Below are 25,094 nucleotides of genomic sequence, written 5' to 3' on the forward strand. Positions count from 1 at the left end.
GCTTGCATCAGTGTTGCATCATCCGTCACTTCTCCTTTGTTTAGCCCATCTACATCCTTTAATGGCAGGGTTTCTAAACTCAGTCCCCCCCCCCATGGTGCATGTTTTGGTTTTTCCCAAGCACTACACAGCTGATTCAAATAACCAACCATCATCAAACTTTGATTATTTGAATCAGCTGTGTAGTGCCTGGGAAAAACCAAAACATGCACCAAGGGGGGGGGGGGGGGGGGGGGGGCTCAGGACCGAGTTTAGAAACCTTGCTCTATGGTGATGTCATGGGTTCAGGTCCTGGGAAGTTTGTCTTTCATTCGTGGAAAAATAAAGCTCCGTTGAATGATCTTCATCCTTAAGTCTCCAATATTAAAGACAGCTTAAAGTGAGGAAATTCAAATCTCAACTACAAGTTTCTGATGCCATTTTAGGACAGATGAAATGTTAAAGCAAAGCCAGTATAAAGGCTATAGCCCAAATACAATATGGAAGCTAGCCCAGTATGGGTCCTATATAGCGTTACTGCCACAGAGGGTTTGATGCTGCTCATGACCTATGACCTTTCCTCTGTACCTGCAGGGGGGGTTACATGTGGCCTCTGTCACAGAGACATGGCACCGTGTCAAACAGAGTGTTGGAACCAGTGACCCTCAGTGGCACCTTACAATCACAGAACTGGGCCAAGCTATTTAAAGCTGCAGCAGTCCCCTCACCCTGGGTCCACAAAAACCTGCCAAGTCCTTCCCCTGGCAAAGCAGACATGGGCGAGAGAGCGAAAGAGTGGGGGAGAGAGACTGGTAGGGGGATGATTTGAGGTTATGAGCAAGCAGGAGAAGTAAAATGGTTTACCCACAGGTAAAAAGAAAGAAGGGGGCAAGAGAAGGGAGAGAGGGGGAAGGAAAACAATGGAGTGCAAAAGAGTGAGGTCACAGGAGCTGCCAGCACCACAGGACTGTGGGTATATTCTCCCAGCATCCCTGTAGATTGGGCTGACATGGACTGCAGAGCAGAAGCCGGTGGGCGGTGAGGGAAGAGAAAGAGGCATGATGTTTAAGAGAGGTTGGCACATCATAGGGATTAGAGCGCCAGGGCACCACCAGCCCTGCAGGCCTGACAGACAGAGTGGCTGGCTAACTAGGTCTATATATGGCCATTCTGTACAGCCCAGCAGAGGGAATCCTCCCCCACATACCACGCACCAAGGGAGAACTTAATGAATTCTTCAGGTTTTGTTTTTATCGCTATCATTTTCTCTTCACAGACGCACCGGAGGGCTCTCCATCCCATCTCTCAGTGCCAGCTGGTCTGGAGCCAAAGAAGAGATCAGACTGATCTGAGAATCCCATTGTGGAGTCAGTCAGTGCAGGAAGAGGCTTTTCAGGGGTATAGAAATAGCATACAACTTCAGCCTACCACCACAATGGGACTAGGAGGTCATGGCCTGTGTAGTTGTAGGCAAAATGTTTTTATTTTTTTTAAATGGATGGTGGTAATATGAAAACACTGCAAATCCAACAACTAACTGTATTGAGACGTAGGACTACTTGATATAGTCTGGATCAACTTACAAAGCTGTGCACATCTGAGACCAGCATGGACACTGATGACTGTCTCCTTAATGAGACAATGGCCAATTGTTCAGTGGCTGGGGGAGCGCCATGAAGACACCGGATGCTGAAGATGGGCTTGGCTGGGGAGGAAGAACCACTGCCACTTCGTGGGTATTGAGAAGAGGACTGAGTTCCCACAAACACTACGTCAATGACGTTCAGGGAGATTGTAGTGCTGCAGCAAGCCATTACCCCCAAGCATGTATTTCGCCTCCCTCCTATTTCAATGCTTTTAGTGCAATTGGGACTCGTACCAGAGTTTATCATAAGCAATTAATTAAGAAATGTTGAGAGCCAGAAGGAGGGGGGCGTTGGCAGTAAGATTTGAAATAGAACAATGTGATTGGGGGAAATAGCCTAAGCCATTGCATCCACAGTGTAACATAGCAGCCAGCAGCAGCACCACATTGCCCATTTTGAGAAGGGTCCTCCTGTAAAAATTTAAGTGAGAACCGGTATCTACTAGCTTTCATTCCAGTGCAAGGTGAGAATTAGGGATGTTAATGTTGAACCTCTGTTGAACCTCTGTTGAACCTCTGTTGAACCTCAAAAAGCTGGTACTGGACTGTAACGTGTGGTTTTAGAACGTTTTTGAGATGGCTACTATTAAAAAAAAAGAGCTACTATTTTTATTTCTCAATCTCAACTCGTAATTCAAGCTCACTTGCATAGGCTATAGTCAATGGTAGGCAGGCTATCAATGCGTCACCAATCACCTTGCAACGTGAGCGTCAGGCAGTATAATTGTTTGAAACCTAAACGTTTTACTTTACTTCAAATAATGAGGCATGTCTTAGCTTACTTCAAAGTAATCCAACCAAAATTGGAGGCACATTTTTTTCTTAAACGACTTCCTCATGCCACTTACCATAATTTCTCGACTGTTCTATTGGTTTTTATATAAACTTTTTTGTCCACAAGCCTAAGGCACAATTGCAGTCATATTACCAACAAATCCTAGTAGATTCCCAAAAATGTCTAAGGGAGTTTTCACAGTTTGAGTCAGTATTTGTTACATTGTATTTTTTCCCCATTTGGTCTGGTTGGTTTCACATTGCACAACAAAACCACTTCTCCATGCAAGTCATACGTTTATTTGACAAATATGCTCACGTTAAATCCATTTATGAGTATCCTGACACATCACTTGTGTCCAAATCTTCATATTACTTTTGCTTTGGTATTCCAACAACATGTGGGAGAACAGCCACTAACTGCAACCTGAATAGTCTATATTCAGTAACCTAGATCCCCGGTATAGCCCTCGTCTCCCCTAACCTGCATCAGATGTGTTCAGAAATGCGCTGCTACTCACAAATGTTTCAGAGATGTCAAGTTACGATGTCAAACAACCAATAATGCGTGACTCTGGTTTCCTGCGTTTGGTCCGGACTGCACTCTCACCTGCAGCGAACCGTACCAACGTACAAATTGAATCAGACCGAAATCACCCTTTTAGAGAGAACCATGGTGCATTGTTTAGTACGGATAAAGTCCACAGCAGTCCAAACGAACCGACCTAAATAAGTAAACCAACTAAGGGGGTAAATGCACCAGTTGGGAAAAAAACACACCAAACCAATTTAGTGTGAAAGCCCCCTTAGTTTCTAACTGAGATTGTCATCTGTGTCACATATGGAAGTGCTCGCAATAGGCGAGCTGTTTACAACTGTTTTCCAACAAATTACATTTTGGCAAAAGATGGAAAATGACGATTTATTTAATAGCTGCTTCATTACAGGAGTTGCGTGTTCAATAATAGGCTATAGCCTTTTGACTGTAAGACGATAGGCTTGCTATTGTTGCATGTGTCCATTAAGCTCCTAATGAAAAATGTCCTTCCTTGTATGCATACATAGTAGGCTACTTTCTGTTGAAAAAAATCTACCGTTTGTTGACAGGTTAATGAGGGTGGGTTAGTCGGCAGCAATATTTACATCCCTAGTGAGCATATAAAATGATGTCCCCCTTCCCTTGACTGTCCCACCCACATATTGATAGTTAGATAAGACTTCAAAAAGGTCATTCAGCTGGTTGGCCAAGTCAATCTAAACCCCCGAGCTACCACTGAGCTTAACAGTAAGTTCTAAACCCCCGAGCTACCACTGAGCTTAACAGTAAGATCTAAACCCCCGAGCTACCACTGAGCTTAACAGTAAGATCTAAACCCCCGAGCTACCACTGAGCTTAACAGTAAGTTCTAAACCCCCGAGCTACCACTGAGCTTAACAGTAAGATCTAAACCCCCGAGCTACCACTGAGCTTAACAGTAAGTTCTAAACCCCCGAGCTACCACTGAGCTTAACAGTAAGATCTAAACCCCCGAGCTACCACTGAGCTTAACAGTAAGATCTAAACCTGGCACTAGCCCCAGGCAACAATCACTGCCACCTTGCCTCTGCTGCTGTGATTGGCTGCAGGCATTTGAATCCAGAAGAGCCACATCGTGCAGCACGGGGCTGTGATATGGCATTTCAGTTCTTAGAGCGCCTGCAACCCGCTTCTGTCAAAAGCTCCAAAATGAAAAGGTCACTCAGTGAGGTACTGTATGTCATCCGGGCTAGCTGCATCAAACAGGCTGTGGCGACTGGGTCGGAGACAAACAGTGTCACAAAAACATACCTACAAGGCAAACAGTTTGAAAACCAAAATAACAAACAGAAGGGACAGAGATAAGGTAGGCCCAAAAAAAAGTCAGCGTTTCAAAACTGTAATTGAATGGAAGAAATTGGCTTGGGCCTTCAGAATAGAAGAAATAGACTGTGCTTGGCTGTCTTATTGTGAGAGGTTTGATTGGGTGAAAAACTACTTTGCAAAGAAGAAGAAAAAGGCTCACAGAAAGAGATAGAAAGTTGTATTTCCAGAACAGGGCTAGTTGATTATTCAGCATTTGAGACCCGACTGATGAACACATCCTTTCTGTGGGTCTGGTGGTGGTTCCCAAAGAGAGCCAGAGACAAAACCAGCTTTGTAATGAAGCTGCCTGGCCATGCAGGCTCTGTCTGGGGCCCAGGACAGCTGCTCCTCCTCCTCCAGTTCCAGCTAGCGCCCCTCATTCAGACCTAGCATTGGTGTCAGGCAGCTGATGGAGGTAGGAAAGAAAACACTATATATACACACAAAAGTATGTGGACAACCTTTCAAAAATTAGTGGATTTGTCCATTTCAGCCACACCAGTTGCTGACAGATATATATAATCAAGCACATATCCATGCAATCTCCATAGATAAAAAAAAAAACTGTCATTCTACTACCCTTACTGAAGAGCTCAGGTGACTTTCAACATGGCACCATCATAGGATGCCACCTTTCCAACAAGTTAGTTTGTCAAATTTCTGCCCTGCTAAAGCTACCCCAGTCAACTGTAAGTGCTGTTATTGTTAAGTGGAAATGTCAAGGCGAAACAACAGCTCAAGCCACAAAGTGGTAGGCCACACAATCTCACAGAACGGGACCGCCGAGTGCGGAAGTGCGTAAAAATTGTCGGCCCTCAGTTGCAACATTCACTATGGTGTTCCAAACTGCCTCTATGAGCAACGTCAGCACAAGAACTGTTCGTTGGGAGCGTCAAGAAATGGGTTTCCATGGCCGAGCAGCCACCCACAAGGCTAAGATCACCATGCGCAATGCCAAGTGTTGGCTGGAGTGGTGTAAAGCTTGCCGCCATTGGAGCAGTGGAAACACGTTCTCTGGAGTGATGAATCACGCTTCACCATCTGGCAGTCTGACGGACAAATCTGGGTTTGGCCGATGCCAGGAGAACGCTACCTACCCTAATGCAGTGCCAACTGTAAAGTTTGGTGGAAGAGGAAAAACGGTCTGGGGGTGTTTTTCATAGTTCGGGCTAGGCCCCTTAGTTCCAGTGAAGGGAAATCTTAACACTACAGCATACAATGACATTCTAGACAATCATGTGCTTCCAACTTTGTGGCAACAGTTTGGGGGAGGCCCTTTCCTGTTTCAGCATGACAATGCCACCGTGCACAAAGCGAGGTCCATACAGAAATGGTTGGTTGAGATCGGTGGGATCAATTGGAACGCCGACTGCGAGCCAAACTTAAATCACCCATCATCAGTGCCCAACATCACTAATGCTCCTGTTGGTGAATGATAGCAAGTCCCCGCAGCAATGTTCCAACATCTAGTGGAAAGTCTTCCCAGAAGAGTGGAGGCTGTTATAGCAGCAAACGGGGTATCAACTCCATATTAATGACCATGATTTTGCAACGAAAGATATTCAACGCACAGGTGTCCATATACTTTTGGTCATGTAGTGTACATAACTGGGCTACATATTAGCCTAGTTTATAACGTGCAGTTCACAGTACAGTCTCACTAGAGGAAGGGGAATAATTAATTGAAACAAACTGCCTTTATTTGGCATGACAATTATGTAGGTTAGAAGTTGGCATACAGTAAACCTCGGACATCCAATGGCTTTGGGTCCGTCTGTTGTGAAAATGTACAGCAAACCAGAGCATGCAGACCTAACTGTCTGCAGAATAGAAAATGAAGACGTATGAATTTCAGGACAAAACTATTACCCCCTGGTTCTCCATCTTTCAAATCAGCTGCCACAGACAAGTTGGCTTTACTTGGAATCATTAGACCAAGGATGTCCTCCATTTTGTGGAACGAAACAGGCACATACACAGCCAGCCCGGGGCCCTTTTGCAGGACGTCCATTCTATTCCATGCAGTGTGGAAGAATGGCTCATGCTCTGCCTGACTATAAATAGCGAAAGATAGCATAAGGCCCATTAGAGCCTTTGATGTAAACGTTTTAATGCACCAATTCCAATAAACTCTGTAGTCTATCATTTGGTGAAATTTAGAAAGAGCAGTAAAGAGATTGAGAGTGAGTGACAAAAGCCTATAAGTAAATAATTCTCTCCACATAGGCCCATGAAGCCATCTGTTCATGGAAGGAAGATGTTTGCTAGCAAGTTTTCCATTACCAACGGGGTCACATGACCAAAAGAAAACAGCATTGGTCTTTAAAGCCCTCTGTTCCACGGGGTTGGATCAGATGAACGGTTCTGCTTTTACATTCGAACATCCAGACTATCATTGTTGTTTCTCCTCAGTCAGGAGTCCAGATTACCCTGCTCCTGAGAGTTAAGATTAAGAGAATAGACACAGGACACAGCACTGCTGCAGCCCCTGTGAACCACCCTGCTTAACAGACTTTCCAGTTGTTTTCAAGCTGCTCTGCACAGTGTTGCTAGCCTGACTGTTTGAAAGGAGGGGTTAAATACAGACAAGACCTTCCAATGGAAACGAGGGTACGGGGAAGAGAGGCAGGTCACCAATAGTGGGTCAGACTCATCCTCAAAATCCAAGAGAAGGAACCCACCAAATTCTCCAAAAAGGTCCATTTCAACAATTACTTTAAACAGTCACCATGATAATTTGCACAGGGAAACATGACACCAAGAAACAGATTGGTTGAGAGAGGGGAAAAAGCCTGCTGTGTAACACATGATATTTTACTTAACCAAATGGTCTATGAAGCAAGTCCTTGTCTGGATCATCATTCCCTTTCCCCTTCTCTCCACAGCAGAATGTGATGTAGGACATGTGCTGCAGTTTAACAACACTCAGAGCAACACTGGTCTGCAAACCCAGTTGCCATTTACTTCTAAACCAAATCTATAATATTAATGGAAATTAAGAGAAGAAAAGTCCAATTCAGAAACAAATCAACTGAGCTTTAAGGCCTAACCTGGGTAGAAGATGAGAAACAGAGGAGCTTGGGCTAACGGAGTGGTGCATGGATTGATTGCAAGCTACCTTCCATATTTCACCAAACATGTTTTTACAAGCAATAGTACACAGAGGGAGATCATCTTTACCAATCCAACCTGTGATTATTGGGGTGCAATGGCAAACATCCTGACGAGACATTTTGACATGAATCTATTCCATCACACAAGCATGACATCTGGATCATTTCAGTGATCAATGCCAAAACTGCATCAATGTAACGTTAACTATCTAGTGTCAGAAATCAGTGTCGACGATTAGGCCACAGATGAAGAAAATAATATATATTGGAACAAACCTTGTATACTTGTCCATAGGTGCCATTTCCGACCACTTCCACCAATTCAAAAATCCCTGCTGGATCCTGAAACGAGTCAAAAATATATATTATTTTTACACAAACATTTTTTTTTTAAATGGTAAATGTTTTTGAATAATTGTTGCCAAAATGTGACCTAGATTAACGCAGCTGTTGCGCCCTGATCTCCACAACATGCCAAATGCATTTCGAACAAAGGAAAGCCAGGCAGCACGACAGCTTTCTCTCGATCCGAATAATAAATAAATAAGCCTCCCAGAAATGGTAACCCCGAAAATGTATCCATATTTTATTGGGTAAAACTGTTTGTTTTATATGTTTTAACTCACTGTAGTGGAATAGATTAAATCTGGGGGTAGATTAATCTTTAAATAAAAAGACACTGCCCTTGTCCACCACTCACCCGCAAAGAAGCCAGGTCTATTTCGACCAGACTTTTAGCCGGAGAGTCGTTCGCCATCTTTTAAATATAAACCGATCCTTCCTTCGCGTTGTGGAATCTTTGATGTGGTATCATTTGCGGCGCATCCTTGTAGAAAAACAACCCCTCGAGTATTCCTCTTTGTGGTCCGCTACTGTTGTCCGAGGACACTAGGCTAGTCCATGTTGAGGTGGCAGCTCGGCCCTTCGCTCGCTCAACTCCCAGTCGTGCTCCTCCTCGTCGCTCCCTGGCTGGTGAGAACCGCACAAACACAGGAAGCCGGTCGGGAATCAGAGGAGGGGCTGGGCCTTGATGCAATAACCGGGGACTGGGTGATTAATCAGTAAAGAAATAGAGATACAAAGCTATTTCTATTCTTCTCTGCCTCGTCTGGTCAACGGCCCCTCAAAAATAATAAAAACAACTTTTTTTCATGTAAAAACGAAGGATGTCTGTAAAGAATAGGTGCCAGAGAAAAGGCGAGGCGGGCCTCTATCGCACAGAATCATGGACATGCGCACGGGAGCCATCGGTGTCAATATTCGTAATCATGGGTGTGGCAAGGGAACAATCGAACGAGCCTGAGCGGAGTGTGAACTGAAAAGGCATTATTTGCTATGCATGTGCTACCGCATTAGGTTACCCTCATTGAGAGGGGAACCTAATAGTAGACACACTGCTCACTGTCTACTATTAGGGGAGTCTCGACCCCTCATCCTGAAGCAGTACCCCAGGGTGATATTTCCCCTACCTGCTGCTGCCTTTGCTCACTTCCCTTTCTCGTCATTACTGATATGTATACGGCTGATCCCGTCTCAGTCAATGGGCATCTGGCCAAAGACCTGATATTAGCCTCATATTCAGACACCTTTCTATGGTTGCCCCGTGCTTCATAACATCAGTGTGGTAACTCACACAAGAAACCTGTTCTTTCCTACTATAGATCATGTGATCTGTGTGTATTCAATACAAAATGGCAAGCAACAATGTTTCTTGTGAAGGAGCTGGCCTTACCCCATGCACATCAAGGGGTTAAACAAAATAAATAACTGGGACAAGATAAAAATGGTCAGAATTCAATAAATATTTATTAGGCTATAAAACAGATGGTTCAAAGAGACCATGCTAAAAGGTTATTAAAACAACAACCCCCCCCCCCCCCAAAAAAAAACCTTTCCTGCAGAGCATTCTTTTCCCACTGTTCAAATAGACCCCCTTTCAAGACATAAACCCTGGCCAACACACCTGAACACACTCAAATTGACAAGACAATGACTGTTGAGGATGCATTGATGGTAAATGTATAACTATATGGAATGGTTTGAATAATAAATGTTTTGGGCCTAATGAACACACAAGTAACAAAATCATATACCTTTTAAATGTAAGTTAAGATTCACTGAATGCAATTTTCACATTCCTGTTACTAAAAATGTAGTGATGAGCAATTTCTGCAAATGAGTCTGGGCCACAGGAGGTTGGTGGCACCTTTACTGGGGAGGGCGGGCTCATGGTAATGGCTGGAACGGAATCAGTGGAATGGTATCAAATACATCAAACATGGTTTGAAGCCATTCCATTTGCGCCGTTCCTGCAATTATTAGGAGCCGTCCTCCTCTCAGCAACCTCCACTGGTCTGGGAGAATGATGGCGTGTGTGTTTATCAAGAGGGTTTGGTAATGAATCAATTCGGGAGAATCCAGATCATTCCAACATGGTGATGACGGAGCACGGAGGTGACTCATTGTCTACAAATATGACGTCTCCGGTTCTGACTTCTAAGTAACCCAAATTACTCACCTGGCTGCTTCTCCAAGATCTGACTGTGTGGGTGAAATATGCCAAGTCACAAAAGCTTTTAATGTGGTGACCACACAGAGTACACCAGTCCTTACAATTTGGAATATGGCATATTTTTTACCTTTGCCCAGGCCTCTTGACAACCTCTGGTTGTGGGGGGAAAGAGACCCGCTGTGTGATTTTGGAATAGACTCATGTAGATAACTATGAAGGTGAGTGTCTATGCATACCTCACAACAGCACAGTGGAAAAAAACACCACTTGGCCTCATTGTTACTGTAAAAAAAAAAAAAAAAAAAAAATGTTACTGTACAGCACATCAAACTCATTCCACAGAGTGCAGTGTCTGCAGCTTTTTGCTCCACCCTTGTACTTGATTGATGAATTAAGGTCACTAATTAGTAAGGAACTCCCCTCACCTGGTTGTCTAGGTCTTAATTGAAAGGAAAAACCAAAAACCCGCAGCCACTCGGCCCTCTGTGGAATGAGTTTGACACCCCTGCTGTACAGCATCCAAAGATGAACATTCCCTTAAGGGACTTCAACCTGGCACAATCCAACTTCAGCTCCTGTGACCAGTCTGGCTAGATCAGAACACAGCAGTGTTGCTGGGAAAACACACCATGGAGAGGCTGAAAACATTAGTTCCGATGTGCATCTGGGCAATTGAGCGAGCTGAAAATCATTGGTTAATTAATCAAGATGGTTGACGAGCTATGAAGCCACTTATAAAGACATGATTTAGGCTTACTATATTTAATCAAGCTTTGATTAATTTAACTAAACTAGGCTGTTGAATGACAGGGGTGTTGTCCTACTGTCTGTTGTTTTTGTGACAGAGGAAAGGAGTGGATCTGTCCACTGCAAAAAAACACCTGTTCAAATGTAGGGTTGTCTGCACTGATCCTCTTTGCTCACTTACTGCCACCCTGTGGATGTTTGGTGCTACTACAATGTCTGTGCTATGTCCCATAGAAAAATGCTGAATTTCTGTACATGAAAATTGGCTTCACATGACAAATAGTAGAAAAAAACATATTGCAAAAATAATTTAAGGCCTCATTTGTACACAGGCCAACAATAAAACAAGAACAAAATAAACCTAATGTACCACACATATACATGACAAAACTGGACTTAATGAAATGTACCAAAAGATATGTGCGCAAACCTGACACCCATTTATGTGTTTTGGTTGGGTAGGACTAGTCCATCGATCCTTTTTGTAAGACTCAAGTAGAAACCATTCCTGAGATCATGAACAACACTGCTGAATCATTCCCACTGTTGAAACTCTTTATCTGAGGCTAGAGCTTCTGAGAAATGGAGTATCTTCTCCATTCTTCTCCAGGGCCCAGTTTTCCAAAAATTATCTATCCGGATTTCACCTATCAGATAGGATTAAATGCATAGAAATATAATGAATAGAACAGAAAAATAACCGACTTCAACGGGGACTCCTGTTCTATTCATTATATTTCTATGCATTTAATCCTAGCCGACAGGTAACTTTTGACAATCTGGATATCGCCTAACTGGGCCCAGATTATTCTAAACTGATCACCTCTCGGGGGGCCACTACAGTGATGATGATGCCGCCGCTGCTGAAGATGGTCGCCGCAGTGGAGGGTGTTTGCGAGTGACGAGGCTGAGCACGCGGCGGGTAGTGCTGAGGCGCTCTCGGAGGGTGGTCATGGCCAGGATGCTTAGCTGGGCTCTCTTCTCCAGGGGCAGTACAGCCAGCAGCCACCAACACCATGCAGGACCACTGGCACTCCCCTGAGAACACAGAGGCAGAGTGTGGTCAGGTTAGAGAAGACAGGACACATAGAATTATTCCATATCACAACCAAAAGTGTCTATGGCCAAGATTGCACAGTTTAATCAGCTTTTATAAAGGTGAATTCTTAGAGGAACAGATATGGGTATTTAGATTTAGCTGGGTAGAGCTATAGGGTCAAAGTTTCTCCTGACCAGGCAATGAAACCAGGAAAAAGTCAGAACCCTAGTTCTACTGTATGTATCTGCTGACTGTTTCTTACCTGGATGTCAGGGTCTTTTTCAGGCAGCTGTCCAAAGTGACTGACGATCTGGTTCTTCATGTTGTCTTTGAGGGAGGTGAACCAGGTGCTGGCCTGCTCGTACACACAGTCATGCAGCTTCTGCAGCTCCGCCAGCTCCTCTCCATCCACCTTCTGGTCCTCCAGGTGCTCGATCTTGGCTGTGTTGTAGCCGTCACGGTGGCCGTGGCTCAGCACTCTGAAGCGGGACACTCCGACCGTGTCGACCACCGAGCGGCCGTCTGGTTGGAACTTCACGTCTTTCACCTCCAACATGCAGCCGTAGTCTGCGAAGCTGTGGCCAGGGAAACGCAGGGTATACAGATGTAGGATCTTATTGTGAGCCAGTTTGCTACAGCAGAACAATTATTCAGCAGCAACTGGAAATGTGAATTATTATGTGGATTATAATTCATGGACATTTTTGTTGGGGTTGATAAAGTTTTTCCATTAGGGCAAATCAAGTCGAATTTACAAACCTTAGAAACCTTTTTAAAACTCTAAATGCACTACAAGTTTGCATTTCCTGCTGTGCAGGGAAATTCTATCCAACAAAAGAGTGATCAAATTAAGATCCTACATCTGCATTAGCCATTTGCTCACATTAATCTGTTGGAGTGAAAGTGTGAGGGATAGCTAGTGTGGTGGAGGTAGTTCACAGAGCTATGCCTGTGAGGATGAGTAACTATGATGGAAACCTGTTAGCACTCAGATAAAATGTCTAGGGTAGGCTTTAGTTCAGTGGGCTAACATGGTCTTGAATTGAGTCGCAAATACAGGTTTGCTACCCTTTTGGTTAAACTAGTGTCAAAGTGTTTTGATGGCTGTGTGGGCACAGTTGTAAAACCTCCACTCACCCTTTGATGTCGTCAGCGATGCACATTCCAAACTGCTTGGTTCCCGTCTCCATAGAGCGTCGGACCATCAGCCTATAACACGGCTCGAAGACTTGCAGAGGGCAGGGAATTGTGGGAAATGCCATGGTGCAAACGAAGATGGGCACTTCCTGGGCCAAGCTGCAGAGAGAATAAAACGTGGGTTAAACCACTAAATATGATATTCTGCCCAAATAATATTGTATCATAGGATTCTAAAACATAGTCAGACATTTTGTTTTGAGAAGGGGTTAGGGGCTGAAATGTAATGAGGCCTGACTCACTTTGACAGCGCTGCCATTTCTTCCTGGTGCACCTTGCTCCTCTCAGCCAGCTCCTCAGACAGGTAGAGCTGCAGCACCTCTTCCATCAGCAGGGTCTTATGGTACCCTCTAGTGGTCAGGTACTGCAATTACAACAGGTTCAATCAGATAACAAGGGGAATTTTGGTCATAACTCATTTTGTCTTTCACTAACTGATATTCATTTCCAATAGTAGTGAAGGCAGGTCTGTGTGGTGACTATTTACCTCTGTAATGTTCTCTTTACACAGGGGGCAGTTGGGGTTGTGGTCCAGACAGCGCTCAAGACACTTCATGCAGAAGGTGTGTCCACAGGGGGTGGTGACTGGCTCATAGAACAGCCTGGAGAAAACATGGGGGGGGGGGGGGGGTTAGGTTTTAATAACTACATAGGGAATACTGGACCTACAGACAGGGTGTGTGTTTGACTTACCTTATACAAACAGAGCACTCCAGGTCAGCGCTATCGAGGACCTGAGGGGGCACCTCTCTCCTCTCACTGCAACGAGCAGCAGGCATCTGGGATGAGCTCGACTCATCTGAACACAAGACTCAAACAAATACATTTCCATCATACTATTGCTGAGGTTTCTATATGTTTATAATGATTCCATTCACGCAACAGTAAGATACTTTGCAAGATTTTTGTTCACTAGTATTACTTTAAAAATCTACTTTTTGGCAACAATAAATAATTGCTAATTGGAATGGGAGGGGTTGGGTACCTTTTCTGGGCAGCTTGTTTGGGGGGGCAGAGCCTTGGGGCTCGTCTGAGAACTTCCTCTTTAGCCCAGGGGGGAGAGGTAAGGCAGCCAGGACAGAAGCCAGGGCCTTGGAGTCCTCACATGAGGACTTGGTCTCTGCTCCAGTGTCAGACAAACTGTCTCTACAGCCAGTAGGGGTTTGGCTCCATCTACGAGGGGTGGAACGGAGGGAGTCGAGGAGAAGGGAGGCTGGTTTGAGGTGGGAGGCGGGGCCTGTTTGGTGGGGGCGGAGTGATGACGTGGGGAGACCGTCCGTCTTGAACGTTGAGAACATCTCACTCAGCATCTACAGGGGGAAAGAGACATAGACAGTGATTGGCAGTCAATCGGGCACACAAGTGGTTGCGTAACTGGTTAGGTGAACTAACTAATTCAATTTAATACAACTTCAACGGTATAGAAACACAGCGGAGTAGCTTAACTTCTGCGTTTCCAGCTTGACTGAGGTCCAGTCTGGCTTCAAAGCCAGACAGTAGAAGTATTCTTGCAGGGCCTCTTCATTATAGCCGGCTTTGTTCAGAGCCAGGGCCTTCGCGTAGTGAGCCTGAGAACACAAACACACAAAACCCAAAGTACCACAGTGGCTTTCAGGTTAATTTACACCAAAAAAATGTGTTAATGTCAGGAAACAGTTGCGTGTTTTCGTACCTTGGGAGAGAGGGGCATCAGCCGACACACAGCGTCTCCATCTTGTACGGCCTGTCTGAAGTTGTTCATCTCCATATGCAGCTCTGCCCGTCGGGCCAGCAGCCCACACATATAGGGGGCTGTGCAGAGGGAGCATGATACAAACATTTGTTAAGAGTCAGATTCAGTTTTTAACATATCTCCAGCACCCTCCATTGCTCGGGTCCATTGTGTCAATTCCTTAAAACCAGTATAAAACCAGGCTGTATGGGTTTGTAAACCGTTAATTATTAGTTTGTCATTGATATGTCATTACTTAACAGCTTTAACTGTATTCATAACCCTTTTTACAACCCCCCCCCCCCCCCGAGAGGGTAATGTGTTAGCTAAATATTCAACCTACAAGCAGCAACACAAATGATGACAAGCTGTATGTAGGGCAGAATATTATTTCATAAGATCCAGGTCATATGGAACTAGCTCCACCATGCCCTCAGAACGCTGCATACCTCTATCCTATTACCTTGCGCTGAGGCCTACATTACTGTTGGGTGGAGATTAGAGAAGGAGTGTCACTTCCAAAACGCCCTGTCATTAAATGTTTTGTGTGTGTCAAGACAAAAATGTATGCCTGTGTCTAACACTACAAAGCATTTGTCTGTGCAACACCTGACTTATTTGGAAAGCCTACCATAGCTACCTATCCATGTAATAAAAAGGTAGAAGCTACCTTTCTGCCCACTCTGATCCCTAGACAAACTTCACAGGCATTTATCTACAAACCAGGTCAACCCAAATCATGCATCTTCTGGCTGTCCTATTATGACAAAGTGCATGACTTTACTTACACAACTCATGCCTTAACTGAACTTGTCATCATGGTGTGATGATGCCAATATATCCCAACCTCTATCCGGTCTAGTTTGTGTTATGAACGTGGCGCAGGTGGTAACTTATCCCATAACCACTGGTTCCCTCATCCAATCACTACACTGGTGGCAGTGATGGGATAATCCCTGCAGACCAGGGCTGTTCACCTTCCATCAGTGATGTCAATAACATGGCTTTGACCTTATGGGTCGACATAACCTATTACAAACCTACACACGTCACAGAAGTGGGTTACAGGCTTTTATTTCAATGGGCACAGAACTATCATGCAAAAAGAATGATGATGTAATGTTAGGGACAATCTTCAGTTGCTACATTCATTTTTGGACTTAAAATGTATGTTATGTACCCATTGATTCTTAAAGAATATAACTAAAATGGCTCATGAGCTTAGTTCAACAGTTATCAGAACCCAAAATGTGAGCTTCTTTTACTGCAATGTTAGTTCTGTCTATGAATTTCAGTGGTTACATTTCTCCAGCCCCATCCCTCAGCTTTTTACTAAAACGGTGTGGCTGAATACCTTTGTCTCAACTTCGGATTTCCCCTTTAAAATATGTTTTTATTTTACCTTTTTCAAGAGCGTTGTTGTATTTTTCAAGGGCGTTGATAAAGCCCTGTTCGTTCCGCATTCTGTCCCCTTCAAGCCAGCATCGTCTTGCTTCACTCTCTACGCAAAACCATTTACCCAACAGGCCACTGAGTACTACATTCACTTTAAAACCGATTGGCTTTAATTCTCCATTTGTTTTGTTCAGTTTGTAACGACAGAATTCACATTCTTTGATACCGTCATCCTCAATGCATGGTTTACAGAATGTATGGCCGCATTCCAAAGTTGTTGGCTCGATTAACAAGCACTTGCAAAGCCGACATGAGAACAGGTCCAACGAATGCTCATCCTCGGAAAGCCCATTGGAGTCTGTGCATTCTTTTAGGCATTCTTTTACGCGCAAAGTGTGCGCGATACAGTCAACGAGAGACCCTAGTTCGTTTGGTCGTAACCTGTCCAAGTTGGCGGCGGTGCAGTATGAATCCAGAGCCTCCGCTATCCGCCCAGCCCTGCTTAGCGCGTCCGCTTTCAGGAGGCAGAGGCTCCGGTCCGGGTGTCGGAGGTCCGCCAGCTGGGCGCTGTAGATCTCAGCAAGGAGGTTAAAGTCCCCAGCACCGAAGGCTTCCCGTGCAACTGCCAGCATTTCTGGGCTCAAGCCCACAGCAGCAGTATTGTCGTGGATAAAATAATCCAAGTGGTTTTTCAAACGAACATCCATATCAGTTTAGTCTATAACATCTATGTAAAACAAATGTGTGTATTCAAATAAAATAATTGAATTGGTCAATAGAGACAGACCGAGAATTGACTTCGTCCAATCACTGGTTGCTTTTTATGTAACCTGCTGCACTGAAAGTTTGTATAACCTCCTGAATAAAATTACGCGCGATTGGAGAGCCATTCTAAATGCATATTGCGCTTCAAATTAATCAACGCATAATAAATAAATAAATAAATAAAATAACATCCATAAATTGCAAAGGTAGACGGTCACCGTCAACCTATTTTTTTGTGACCTAGGTGAATGCGCTGCGTTTGGTAATGGCACGTGACTTCAAGGCAGAGACCTCATTGGTGTGTTATGGTCCTTTTTTGTGTTATATGGTTCGTTTTATAATAGACAGGAGGTTGTGTAAGTGAACATTTCTGATGAATGGAAAAGGTCCGTTTCTCGGAGATTATGACATGGATACATATAACTAGGATAAAGTTCCTTATTTCTAGAGTCGAGCCGTATAATGCAAAGGGTCTATCTATATTTGTTCAAGATGATTTAAAAAAAATTGTAAGCATTTTTTTTTACATAGACAATAAATAGTGGATCACTGAAAGTTTATAGACTAAACATAATGTTATTTATTTATCCTACGTCATTATTCATAAAAAAAATACCTTTTGCTATTGATAGGCTAATGACAGTTACTGCGTTTAGTAACCGGGTAGTAGCCGGCTAGATAAAGGGGAACACCAGTGTCTACATATTGGAGGCTGTTATGTTATTTATTTTTTTCATACAAGTTATTCTCTAAAAATAGATCTACTTAAGATAAGGATTACTTTATTGGTCCATTTACTATCTGAGAAACTGAGATTTTTTGTTGTTGCATATCCCATTCTCCCCGGAAGACAAACACTTTTTTGCACTAAATCTTGCACTGACTATGCGCACACACACTAGACTCTACCCACACACACGCGTACATATACTGACATCCCAACATACACACATCATGCGCACACATGCATACTGACGCCCCACACACCCATTCACAGTCACCACATACGCTGCTGCTACTGTCTATTATCTATCCTGTTGCCTAGTCACTTTACCCCTACCTATATGTACATAGCTACCTCGATTACCTTGTACCCCTGCACATCGACTCAGTACTGGTACTCCCTGTATAGCCATGATACTTTTACTTGTTATTGTTATTCACTGTATTTATTCCTCATGTCACTATTTCTATATATAGGTATGTTTTTATCTTTATCTTTACTCTGCATTGCTGGAAAAGGACCCGTTTTCCAAGGGGCTAGTTCAGGTGTACTCCGGGCAGAGCAAATATCAGTTGGTGGTTCAGTAACCGAAAACGATTGAGAACCACTGATCTACCCTATGGATTAGTGCTATTCGGGATCCTTGGGACGTCCCTACCCTAAACCCTTACCTAACCTTAACCATTTAAAATTGGGTTGGGATGTCCCAAGGCTTCTGGATTGCAAGGACCTATTTATTAGGGGGCAGAAAATTATTTCGTCCCTGGGTGGGCTCGAACCACCAACCTTTAGATTAACAGTCTAACGCGCTAGCCGATTGCGCCACAGAGACAGTTCCACCATGTTTATGTGACCATTATTAAGAATGTCACAGTCCCCGTGCCAGACCAGTTCATCATCTATGTACTCTGTCAGACTTGGGGTGCTTTTCAATGCTAAGTGGCTTCCTTTGCTACACGTGCACTGCTCTGAGAAGACCTGCACCAGTAACAATCTTTTCAGAGCCTCTGCTTTTCACTTTTCAGTGCCTTGCTCCAGCACGGCAGCACCCACAGTAGGCTGAGCTAATGAGTGATCAGTGTCAATAACCTGAGACTACCTGAAATACAAATCACCCCTTACCATTGCTCTCTAAACTCTACCAAAGATCTGACAGTCACCCAACTTCAGACATGCAGATTTTTAGGGCGTTTTATTCTAAGTGGTTTCACCGTCTCTGTGGCGCAATCGGCTAGCGCGTTAGACTGTTAATCTAAAGGTTGGTGGTTCGAGCCCACCCAGGGACGATGTATTTTAGTTTTCTCCTTAAACCTCTGGTTGATTGATCAATGCTTTTTCAAACCTCTTTCCCTAAACACATATACCGGTACTTTACTGCCATGACAGAATTAATGCTGTTCCCTATACCATAATCTCAGCACCCAGAACAGAGAGTGCCAGGAGACTAACGTCTGCCATAACTCCTGTGAAAAGTACTCTCAATTACACTTTCATTTTAGTAATATACATCACACAAATGCCAAATTCACTTCCTCTCTGCTGCTGTCCCTACAAAAAGACTTACGCCCAACGTGGGGCTCGAACCCACGACCCTGAGATTAAGAGTCTCATGCTCTACCGACTGAGCTAGCCGGGCACTGAGTACCAGGACTTTCCTCAGAGGCTAAAACGATTTGCCACATCAGCAACTCTTACTTCAATAATAAAAGAAGAGCATGGGTGGAGCCTGGTCACAAAGAAGAGCGAGCTAGTTGGGACAAAAGACAGGACAACATAAATAGCAATAGCCACACGGGATCCCAGCACAAGAGGTTGGTGGCACCTTAACTGGGGAGGACGGGCTCGTGGTAATGGCTGGAGCAGAATAGGTGGAATGGTATCAAATACACCAAACACATGATTTCCATGTGTTTGATGCCATTCCATTATCCTGTTCCAACCATTATTATAAGTAGCCTCGACTGGATCACAGTTTCAACTACTCTACCACAGAGGCATACACAAAATGATGATTCTCCATAAACATTATTCAGAATTCAATATTGTAAAATGTATAAAAACACATTTCAACTGTAAAATTACAAGAAAAGATGTCTGCCCCGTGTGAGGCTCGAACTCACGACCTTCAGATTATGAGACTGACGCGCTGCCTACTGCGCCAACGAGGCCTGAAGATCACATGTAAATAACATGATTTTTAAAGACAAACGCTTCTGTTTGAACAGTACGGTTCGCATATATTTTAATAAGCTAACAAGGAAGTGGCAACACCATAAACATAACGCCGTACAGCCCTTCGAAAACAGACGTTCCATTCAAATTCAAGTCAAACTTGCAGTAGCCCCCAATGGCAGCAGAGAAGCACAGCAAGTGTAGACCATAGAGAATAATAGAGGATTCATCATTGTATCTGTCCCACTGGGGCTGGGCAACTCCAGTCCTCGGGTGCCTGATTGGTGTCACACTTTTTCTCCATCCCTAGCAAACACAGATGATTAATCAAATTGCATTCTAAACTGAAGATCATGATTAGGTGATTATTGGAGTCAGGTGTGTTAGCTGGGGCAAAACTGTGACACCAATCAGGCCCCCGGGGACTGGAATTGCACAATACAGGGCAGCGCCGTTTATATCTGTGTTGCATCCGGTTCATACTGACCAACATCGCACTGGATGAATATACAAAAGTGAATACCTTCGGCTGCGAGTGATGGGAAAATAAATATTTGGCCTCAGCGACAATTATTTTAATAATTCAATGGATGGTTTGTGTACAAAGGTGAAAAGAGACATTAGAATACAGTCTGTAATAAACCAAAAACATCTCTGAAAATACAAGATTGTGAGCCTAAAGAAATATATTCCTATATATTTTACATACAATCAAGGTCTATTTTCATGAGACTCATAACGAGCAACAGTTGGCCCATGCATGCTTTTTTTGGGCTGCACACAGTACTGCAGGTGGACAGCTGAGAGACCCCAGAAGCGAATTGTTGCAGATTGGCATTTTTTATTTATTTCTTGGACATAAATAAAATACTTGCCTACTATATTGTTAGTGATTAATCGGTTTATTTTCTGTGTGTAATACCAGATAGCTTAATAACAGCTTGTAGCCGAGCATAGGCTCCGATCCATAGGCCCAATACTTGCATATCTGACAAGCAACCCTTTAAAAAAAAACTTTGGTAGGCAACGGGATGCATTTAAACTTTAGAGCCGCGTACGAATTACATCTTATTTTTGTCAGTCAACAATTCTTTTTTTTTTTTGGTCCACAAATCTCTTTCGTAAGCTTACCTGTTCAACCGACGTCACTCATCTGAAAATGTTATGGCACGTGATTTGCGTAATTGAACTACCCATTATGAGGAGTCACAAGCATTATGAGGAGTCACAAGATTCTAACACCCCTGGAGAGAAAACGCTATCGCCCGAACAGGGACTTGAACCCTGGACCCTCAGATTAAAAGTCTGATGCTCTACCGACTGAGCTATCCGGGCTCTTTCCTATGCAAGGGGAACTGCCTTTATATGATCAGAGTTAGAAACTCTGATCTGTATTTGTCAGAAATTATAACCAACCCAAACATTGGAATTGACTGCTCCTACCCGACCTCAACCCAATTGCAACTTAATACTAGGAAGGTGTCCTTAATGCACTGTGTATATTTATATTCCGGTCTCTGACATTGCTCGTTCTGATATTTGTTCATTTTTTATGGACTACATGTGTATTGTTTTTTTACTAAGTGTAACTGCACTGTTGGAGCTAGAAACAAGCATTTCGCTGCACCTGCGATAACATCTGCAAATCTGTGTATGGACCAATAAACTTTGATTTGAAGATTGTTGCACCATAAACATAACAATATAGCCCAGTGGTTCTCAATCCAGGGGCCTGTTGCACAAAACTAGGATAAGGGATTAAGCCAGGATATCTTGGTGATCCTGGCTCAATTGATCCGTAATCCGGTTGCACTAAAGATGGATAGGGGGCAGGAGGATATGTTATGGTATAAATTACCATGGAGATTTATTCTGTGGAGCTAGCCTGCTCCAGACCAGGCTAAATTCCAGGATCTATTTAATCTCATCCCTAATGTCAGTCAGCAGTCACCACAAATGGAAACCAATAGTTATTTCACTGCTCACTATACATTGTTATCACATAACTAGACCCACTGTCATTATTTAAACGTTTGTGATCATTAATTTCAATGATTTTGGATAAAAAATAATTTTTAGATTATGTTGCTATCATTAGATAATTTACAGTTTCCCATAGACTATAAGGCTATATATAAAATGATAGAATATTAGGGCCACAGAGGGGAAAAAAACACAAGTAATAATATTGTAACCGGTTGTTTTAAAGGAGGACAGTTGTTAAAATGACAGATGTGGGGCATTTCGTGAAATTGTACTTCAGTATGGTTTCATAAACAAAGACATGCTGATGTGCCAGAATATTAAGTATCACATTGTCATAAGTATCAAAACTGTAAAAACAATATGTAGCTTTTCTGCAGAAAGAACCAGCCTCATAAATGTATGACTTTATCCTTTTTCTTCAGTGTGGCCCTAGTACTCTGTCATATAAACAAATACACATTCCATATGAATATAAAAACACAATGTGTAACATTATGTTCCTTTATTGAATAAGGACAAAACAAAGCAGGTAAACCATCAGCTCCTTTCGAAACTGAAGTCACAGTGACTACAAGATGGAAAGCACAGAATCCAAGCATATTATACAAAATGATACATACACATTCAAAGGTCTGTATATAACACACCCTGCATGTCTGCACACTAAAATAAATGCAGGACAAATCCATACACATCAACTGAACAGACAAATGAATGGATGCAGTAGCCTCCCTGCAGCCTTGTATTACACACAGTATACCGCACAAACATCATAAGAGGCCAAATTCGTAAAAAAACGAACCCAAAAAAAAACCAATTCCTCTGCCACCGCAGGACATATTTAACCAAAATTGAAAGCACACATACTAAAATAATTCAACACATATTGGTCCCTCAGCAGCCGACCACTGTCGTCATCAGGGAAGATTGCCGGATTGTCCCAGTCCATGGCTGGTGGCACTCTGGGGGCCCTCTCCTTCCTCAGGCAGGCCACATTGTGGAGGACAGCACAAGCCACAGTAATATCACATGCCCTAACAGGGCTGACCCTTAATTTGTGAAGGCAGTGAAAGCGTGCCTTCAGGAGGCCAAAGGTCATTTCAACTCTGGCCCTGGTCCTGGCATGGGCATGGTTGTAGGCCTGCTGTGCTTCCTGGGGGTCTGTGAAAGGTGTCAGGAGAAAAGGCTGGCAGCCATACCCCCTGTCTCCCAGCAGCACACCAGAGAATTCACCTGTCAACACAAAATCTCATCATTACTACCTCATAAACACAGTGATATTCTTGACACAGCCATGATGGTTATAAATAGGGGTTGTGTGGCTTACCTTGTGATAGGCACTGATAGATTTCAGAGGCCCGAAAGATTCTGGAGTCATGGACTGAGCCAGGCCATTTTGCCACAACATTGCTGATCACACAGTCAGCATTGCAGACCATCTGAAATCATAAGATGAGGAATATTACACCAATCAATGCACATCACTGGCAATGCAGAGTGTTCGTCAATGGACAATATCAAAAAGTTATGTTCACCTGAACATTAATGCTGTGAAAGGATTTCCTATTCACAAAATCGGCCTCATGGGCACCTGAGGGGGCTTTTATCCTTATGTGTGTGCAGTCCACTGCACCAATGACATTGGGGAAACCTGTCACACAAAGTAATGAGTATCCTACTATGTGTTAACAGTTGTCCTGTAATTTGTAGATCCTCTTACCTGCAATCCTATAGAACTCCTCTTTGATGTCACAGAGTCTTCTGTGGCCAGGGAAGGAGATGAAGACATCTGCTAATGCTTTGATAGCCAGACACACACTCCTTATTGTGCGGCAAATTGTGGCCTTGTTCAGCTGTTCTGCATCCCCCACTGAGTACAGGAAGGCTCCACTAGAAAAAAAGCGCAAGGCCACACAAACCATTTGCTCCACACTCAGTGCATGGCTCCGTGCAGTGCGGTGCTTAATCCTGGGACCCAGTAGTCTGCATAGATACCTGATGCCATCTGCAGAAAACCTGTATCTTTCATATAGATGGTCATCAGGGAAGGCCAGTGGGTCCAACCGGTCCCTGAAGACCCTTTCTCGCCTGAAGGCTCTCCTCAGCACAAGTGCTTCTTCATCCACCACATCTCGCACGAATGGGCATGCCATTGTCAGAGCAGAAAGGAACACACAATTTTGGGCCTTCATATAGGCTAGTGGCCACACCTGGTGCTGGGGGGGTGGGCAAAAGAGGGCGATGCCTTATAACGATGACTTGGTTGTACTGATTGCTGGGAAAATAAAAAAAACCTTAGAAAGATGCCACCGTCCTGTGTGCTCACAATAAGAGCTCATATGTCATGGCTCACTTGACTTTACGAGAATATACCTAATTTTTATTTTGAGCTGTGTCATCTTCTTGGAGCTGGGGGAGGAAAGAAAAATAATGATTAATACATTTGTGTTACAGTTAGCATACAGTGTACATTGAAGGCATATCTCACCTCCCTCTCAAGTTTTTTTATTTCAAGGTCCAGTTTCCTAATTGTCCTCTTTTTTATTTCGGACTCCAGTGCAAGATTTTCCATCTTTTTCTTCTTGTACTGAATGTCTATGTCTGCCAGTTCTATTTGGCGCCGGAGGTGGTTGCCATACAACTTTCTGATAGCTTGTGAGCTCTGTGAACACAATACAATTAGCGCAGCTGGAATTTGGCAGGATGTGGTGTCCTTTTATTAATACGCACTATGTTGCCAGGCTGGTTTTCCCACTGTATAGCATCTGGGTCCTGTAAAAGAAATTAGATTTTTTGATTTTGATGATGACTCCTCACCATTGTAGAGTAAATAGTACTTTCACAGTCTTAACATGATACCTCATGCCTTCTGGAATCCAGAGAGATGGTCTCCTCCTCATCATCGTCTCCATCATGTGCTGTTGCTGCTGCACTGGGGCCTTCACCCTATCACATTTAATCGGATTCATATTGAAGCTAGTAGACAAGACATGCCAGGCCTACAGTATGCCTTTGATGGAGTACTCACTGGATCAGCATCGTCTGGTGCTTGTGCTGGTGGCTCTAACAGGAACACAGTGCTGCCAGACACTGCAAGGCAATAGGTAAACCAAAGTCAGACAGTCCAAATTGATTCAATATGAATGTGGTTGTATCCCATGTAGAGATGGAAGGACATACCTTGAATGAAGCGGGTGGCATCTTGGGAGGAACCTATGCTCGTCTCTTTCCCCCCAGGGATCCCCTCTAAGACGGGCCTGCCTTTATTTAGCTCCAAGGCCATGTCCTCTGCTGGGGTAAGGTCAGCCTTTGGTGACCCACCACCCGTGCCTTGTCTGTGGGTATTCTTTTTCACTGCTAAAACAGTACAGACAATGTGTGAGCAGGCACCTTCTGGGTACAATATATGCTTGTGCTTTGTTAAATATTAGTCAGGGACCATACCATTCTGCA

General features: G+C 43.7%; 2 protein-coding genes and 5 non-coding genes across 18 annotated transcripts in view; 1 reads left to right on the plus strand and 6 right to left on the minus strand.

Annotated features, from left to right (window-relative positions):
• LOC106574534 (mitogen-activated protein kinase kinase kinase kinase 4) overlaps nt 1–8,625 on the minus strand; it is a 45,165-nt gene extending 36,540 nt beyond the window's left edge. For 10 of the 11 annotated variants that reach the window (XM_014150483.3, XM_045697679.2, XM_082962878.1 and 7 more), the window contains exons 1-2: nt 8,094–8,625; nt 7,670–7,735 (exon numbers count right to left, since the gene is read on the minus strand). In XM_014150483.3, coding sequence (XP_014005958.1) covers nt 7,670–7,735; nt 8,094–8,150 — 123 coding nt within the window. In that variant the 5' untranslated portion in view covers nt 8,151–8,625. The remainder of the gene's footprint in view (nt 1–7,669; nt 7,736–8,093) is intronic. The other variant, XM_082962877.1, reaches the window with a different exon arrangement.
• Nucleotides 8,626–10,191: 1,566 nt separating this feature from the next.
• LOC106574533 (LON peptidase N-terminal domain and RING finger protein 2) lies at nt 10,192–16,997 on the minus strand. Of its 2 annotated transcripts, none has more exons than XM_082962880.1 (9): nt 16,002–16,997; nt 14,561–14,679; nt 13,874–14,456; nt 13,582–13,687; nt 13,376–13,490; nt 13,131–13,252; nt 12,829–12,987; nt 11,954–12,266; nt 10,192–11,690 (listed from the first exon to the last, which is right to left on the minus strand). In XM_082962880.1, the coding sequence occupies exons 3-9, from the start codon at nt 14,196–14,198 to the stop codon at nt 11,490–11,492; spliced, it is 1,341 nt and encodes a 446-aa protein (XP_082819006.1). In that variant the 5' UTR covers nt 14,199–14,456; nt 14,561–14,679; nt 16,002–16,997; the 3' UTR covers nt 10,192–11,489. The 2 variants fall into 2 exon arrangements, with proteins under 2 accessions (XP_082819006.1, XP_082819005.1); XM_082962879.1 differs by having other exon boundaries at nt 13,582–13,699.
• Nucleotides 16,998–18,241: 1,244 nt separating this feature from the next.
• Nucleotides 18,242–18,315, minus strand: trnan-guu (transfer RNA asparagine (anticodon GUU)). The gene has a single exon. It is a non-coding gene; the product is annotated as a tRNA-Asn (tRNA).
• Nucleotides 18,316–18,695: 380 nt separating this feature from the next.
• Nucleotides 18,696–18,769, plus strand: trnan-guu (transfer RNA asparagine (anticodon GUU)). Its single transcript has one exon. It is a non-coding gene; the product is annotated as a tRNA-Asn (tRNA).
• Nucleotides 18,770–19,046: 277 nt separating this feature from the next.
• Nucleotides 19,047–19,119, minus strand: trnak-cuu (transfer RNA lysine (anticodon CUU)). The gene has a single exon. It is a non-coding gene; the product is annotated as a tRNA-Lys (tRNA).
• A 459-nt stretch (nt 19,120–19,578) lies between these two features.
• On the minus strand, nt 19,579–19,651 carry trnam-cau (transfer RNA methionine (anticodon CAU)). Its single transcript has one exon. It is a non-coding gene; the product is annotated as a tRNA-Met (tRNA).
• Nucleotides 19,652–20,917: 1,266 nt separating this feature from the next.
• On the minus strand, nt 20,918–20,990 carry trnak-uuu (transfer RNA lysine (anticodon UUU)). Its single transcript has one exon. It is a non-coding gene; the product is annotated as a tRNA-Lys (tRNA).
• Nucleotides 20,991–25,094: the final 4,104 nt, after the last annotated feature.

The sequence above is a fragment of the Salmo salar genome, chromosome 16 (assembly GCF_965601325.2).
Source record: "Salmo salar chromosome 16, fSalSal1, whole genome shotgun sequence".
In the NCBI taxonomy this organism is placed as follows: Eukaryota; Metazoa; Chordata; class Actinopteri; order Salmoniformes; family Salmonidae; genus Salmo; species Salmo salar.

Bases quoted from the DNA above. Each gene is read 5' to 3' on its own strand.
- LOC106574533 (XM_082962879.1), bottom strand. From the start codon at position 14,198: ATGCTGAGTGAGATGTTCTCAACGTTCAAGACGGACGGTCTCCCCACG. The intron at 12,988-13,130 runs GTGAGTCAGGCC...TTCTCTCTGCAG, and splicing joins GAAATGGCAGCGCTGTCAAA to CTTGGCCCAGGAAGTGCCCA. The intron at 12,267-12,828 runs GTGAGTGGAGGT...CCCTGGCCACAG, and splicing joins ATCGCTGACGACATCAAAGG to CTTCGCAGACTACGGCTGCA.